This window comes from Cricetulus griseus, assembly GCF_003668045.3.
Source record: "Cricetulus griseus strain 17A/GY chromosome 1 unlocalized genomic scaffold, alternate assembly CriGri-PICRH-1.0 chr1_1, whole genome shotgun sequence".
NCBI lineage: Eukaryota > Metazoa > Chordata > Mammalia > Rodentia > Cricetidae > Cricetulus > Cricetulus griseus.
In genome coordinates, this window is record NW_023276807.1 from 250,869,414 (window position 1) to 250,873,901 (window position 4,488).

Consider the following 4,488-nt stretch of genomic DNA (forward strand, 5'->3'; position numbering starts at 1 on the left):
GGTGTGAAGGTATCAGATCCACTGGAATTGGATTACAGAGAGTTGTGAGCTGCCATGTGGGATTCTGGGAACTGAACCGGGGGTCCTCTGGAAGAACAGCCAGTGCTCTTAACTGCTGAGCCATCTCTCAAGCCCCAAGTCTGGCTATTTTAAGAGGAAATGATGGAAGTGTATGTTGAGTGTAACCTGAGTGTGAGCAGAGTATCTTATCTCACAGCTCTTACACTCTGTCAGGGTTTGGGTAAGTCAGGTTCCTTTCAGAGTGTGTAATTACAAATTACAAAGCCTACTTGCTTTCTCCCACGTGTAATCCAGCTTTAGCAAAGTTTACTCACATTACTCCGACAAACCACTGACATCAAAAGCTTAAATCATAGTTAGGTAACACAGAAAGGAGGGAGAAAATGAGAAATAAATACATTAGATCTTGAAGAAAAACTGCTATTGAGGGACAAAATGGGATTCAAATGCTTGAGAACTTCATGTTGACTTTCATACATTGATTTAAATTCAATAAAATATCACATGTACTCTCCCTCCATTAAAAACAAAAACACCTCTGGTCTTCACTTTTACATGTCCTAATATTCTGTAATTTTTATTTTATAATCAAGTTCTCTCAGAAAAGATGACAATGATGCAACCAATGCAAAAGCAGTCCTACCAAAAGAGATTTCCTTTGAAGAAAGCTGGATGGAAGGAGGCCTTATCTTCAGATATTATTCAAAATACACACTGGTACAAAGGGTATGCACTAGAGACCCAGCACTCCAAGAGCACTCCAGAGGCAGAAAGAGAAGTTGATGTCACTCGAGACTACTTAGCAAGACTCTGTCTCAGAACAACACACCCACAAACTCAGTACGGCAAGAAGATAATTATACACAAATACTCCTTGGGTAAATAAATTTGTTTTACAAATTTACTGTTTGTAAAACAGTAAGCCACGGAACACACAGAATGAAAAAAAAAATGGCTGGATATGGTATTTCTAACCGGATTTTCAGAAAAGGAGCAATGTAACAAATGCCAACTAGGTGGAAAAAAATAAATGTAAAGCTTCTAACAGTTCCATTCTTTAAAAACAAAAGCAGTGACCAGTGCAGGGCATTCTAAGAATCAGAAGGGGCAAGATAAGATGGGAGGCACTTAGTCAGGGAATATCAAGGCAGTAGGGTTGACATCGCCTAGTGACAAGAGTGTTATCTTTTAAGGAAGAGGCTGAGGCAGTAACTCCTGGAAACCATCAAGGCCCCTGCCAATACAGACACACAGCACCACATGTACAAGGGAACAAGCAAAATGAAGACAAAGATCCTTGCAAATGGGATGTCAGCTAATGCAAAAGAAAAACCACAAACAACCCAAACACTCTCGATGCACACTTCACCTGACTGTCTAACTCTAAAGGCCCACAACAGCCCTCGCAGCTCGAGCTGTATTTTATAAAGAGACAACCAAGGTTTGCACATCTAAGTGTTGGGTCCCGGAGGCACGGAGCTGCAGAACCACGGCGGAGGGAGAGGGCACCTCCGAGACACTCATTTTTGCACACGTGCGTGCGGACACACCCACGTCAGCGGCCACCCGTGTCACCCGGTCTCAGACGGGATTGGGAGACGATGACGGGAGGATCCACCCATTCGCCGGAAACAAACAGCTCCCGACTGAAAGGCCAGGGCCGGGGGGGGGCTGAAGGTCCACGACTCCTTTCGCCGGGGGCAGGGGCGGGTCGCGTGGCCCCGGGCCGGGCGTGCAACGGGCCACCGCGAGGCCAGAACGCCGCGCGCGCGCCAAACTACGCCTCCGCGGAGGGAGGGAGGCAGGCAGGCGGGGAAAGGGTCGCCAGCTTCGAGGTCGCGGCGGGTCCCCTTCCCCGGGCCTTCGCAGGACGGCGCCGGGCTCGACGCGGGGACCGATGGGCCCTCCGAGCCGCCGCCCCCGCGCCCGGGGCTCGGCGGCGGGAAGCGCAGGCCGGGTAAGGCGAGCGCGCCGCGCACTCACCGTCCATGGTCTCTCTCACCGCGTTCAGGTTGGCCGAGGACGCCGCGCCGCCGCGCCCCGCCGCCGCCGCCGCCTCCGCCTCCGCCGCCGCCAGCCATGGAGAAGAGAAACCGGGGCCGGTGGGACAGGGCCTGACCCGGAAATGGAGCGCCCGCCCCTCCGCCCCGCAGGCCCACCGCGCGGCCGCTCTCACGCCGGCCGAGCCCGCCCCCCGCCCGCCCCGCCGGGCAAGCCCCGCCCCCTGGCGCAGGGCGCCGACGCAAGGCGGCGTCGATTTGAATTTGGAGCCTCGTTCCCTAGCGCGGAACTTAGAGCGAGGAGTTAGCGTTCGAATTCGCGCCGCCGCCCCGACGCCATTGGCTGGTTCGCGGACGGCGGTGAGACGCCATTGGCCCGTCGCCTCGCCCCGCCCCGCGCCCTGGTTGGCCGGAGACAGCGCGGAGGGAGTTAAAGAGTCGGCGCCTGCGGTGGGCTCTGCAGGACATGCTCGAACCTCCTCCCCGCGTCTCCCGCGGCTGTCGGCGCGTCCTGCGTGGCCCCAGGCCTTGACCGCTCCGCGGAGCTGGACACCCCTGCTTTCCTGGCGGCGGACGAGCCTGCGCGCTCGCCCGGACGTGAAGAAGGGGAGCAGGGAGAGGGCCACCTGGGAACTGAATGGTGGCTGGAAGTGACGTCTCTGCTCTTGGAGAGGGAGCCGGCTCAACTTGGATCTTCCAAAGGTAGATTCTTTTCTCCCTCTCTTTCCCGCCTGGCTGTCACCCTCTTTGGAAGGAATGCATTGTGCTTTTGTGTCCTGGAGGGGTGGGACTGCTCCGGGAAAGCGAGTTAAATCCCCACCTGGACCCTGTCAATCACCCTGCCCTAGTGCGGGCTAACGTTCCAGGGGTAGTCATTGTAGTTCTTTACAGAATTACTGGAGCATCCGGAGGATGTTCATGCTATTTAATCTTGGGGTCACGAATAAAGACAACTACAAATGGAATTCGTTTGGTTGGAAAGGTACTTGTGCTGAGTGTAATTTCCTTCCCACCAATTGGTGTGTATTTAACTTCCCTACTTGTGTTCCTTCCTCTGAGTGCCTATGCTTTCAGGATCTTCTGAGGAAACGTACAGGGTGCTCTCTTGTAAGCTATAAAATAACCCCAAAAGAATTAGGTTTGGAGTGAACTCTTTGTGAAATGTTAGATATATTTTGTCAGGATTGTTATGTCTGATACTTTATAGCTTTAATATGTGTACTTCTGATTTCTTTTTTAGTTTGCTTCCTGGGCTATGGGAGATGTGAGCGAGTTAAAAATGCAAATAACACCGGAAACTCCAGGAAGGATCCCCGTTTTAAATCCCTTTGAAAGTCCTAGTGATTATTCTAATCTCCATAAACAAACACTTGCCAGTCCTTCTGTCTTTAAATCCACAAAGCTACCAGTAAGTTTTTCTTACCTAATGTTTACAAGTCATATTCAATGGAAGCGATTGCAAATGATTTTAAATGTAAATATCTTACAGAAGCCGTGTCACCTAGTTTTCTAATAGTTCTTTCAGCAAACATGATGGGAATGCCCCTATTCATCAGATATAGTGGACAGGTTAGGATCACTTGGTACAAACTCTCCAGGAACCTCCACACCAACACAGAAGCAACTACCTTTTCCTCAGGAACCAGACAGGCTTTGCAAGTCACCTGGTCCCAGTCACACTACATATATGTACCTCAGATCAAAAGAAGCAGCCAAGAACAATGTGGAGACAAATATGACCATGTTCTAATGTGGAATTATGGACACTGAAATTTGAGTTTCATGTCATTTTTCTGTCATGCAGTATTGAGACCTCTATTTTCTTTTCCCCCCGCCGTTTAAAAACACAGGCCCTATTAAAGTTTACAGATTGTTGTAAAAGGGAGCCAACTCCTGTGCTATTGGAATAAATTCAGCAAAATGGGCAATTTCAGAATAGAGAAATATGTGCTGTGATTAATATTTATCAGAAGGTACAGAAGGAAGTGTGCTCTTTACTAAATTAGAGAAGGCTTCATCACTTTATCGATTTTTACTGTTGCTTGCTAAACTATCTACAATCTTTTAATTGATTAACCACACTGACCTAGAAAACCTGTAAAACTAGGTGTGCACTCACACACATACACATACACACACATACTGTACCCACACAAACATGGATGTGGATATACACACAGAAGTTCAATAGTAAAGTTCATTCATAGTGACAACAAAGGCTTTCATCCTTAGATAATTAGTTCATGTTTACTCATGGTCATGGTTTCTCCTTCATAAGTGGTAATTGTGGTATTTCTATAGCTTTGTTACTCTGACTTTTAGAGTATTGCACCATTTTTTTAAATTCCTCAGAAGGTTTTGATATTTTAAGGTTGACCTACTGTGATTTGGTTACCATTTGCCATTTAATTTAGAGTGATTAAACTCAGATTTGAAAATAAAAACTTTAAAAGATTTTTGTTATAGC

At 48.6% G+C, this 4,488-nt stretch overlaps 1 protein-coding gene across 1 annotated transcript in view; it reads left to right on the forward strand.

Annotated features, from left to right (window-relative positions):
* Positions 1-2,583: 2,583 nt before the first annotated feature.
* The window catches only part of Bora (BORA aurora kinase A activator), a gene marked incomplete in the record, with an annotated part of 25,718 nt that continues 23,813 nt past the window's right edge, over positions 2,584-4,488 (forward strand). The window contains 2 exon segments of the mRNA XM_035452085.1: positions 2,584-2,723; positions 3,262-3,429. Coding sequence (XP_035307976.1) covers positions 3,277-3,429 — 153 coding nt within the window.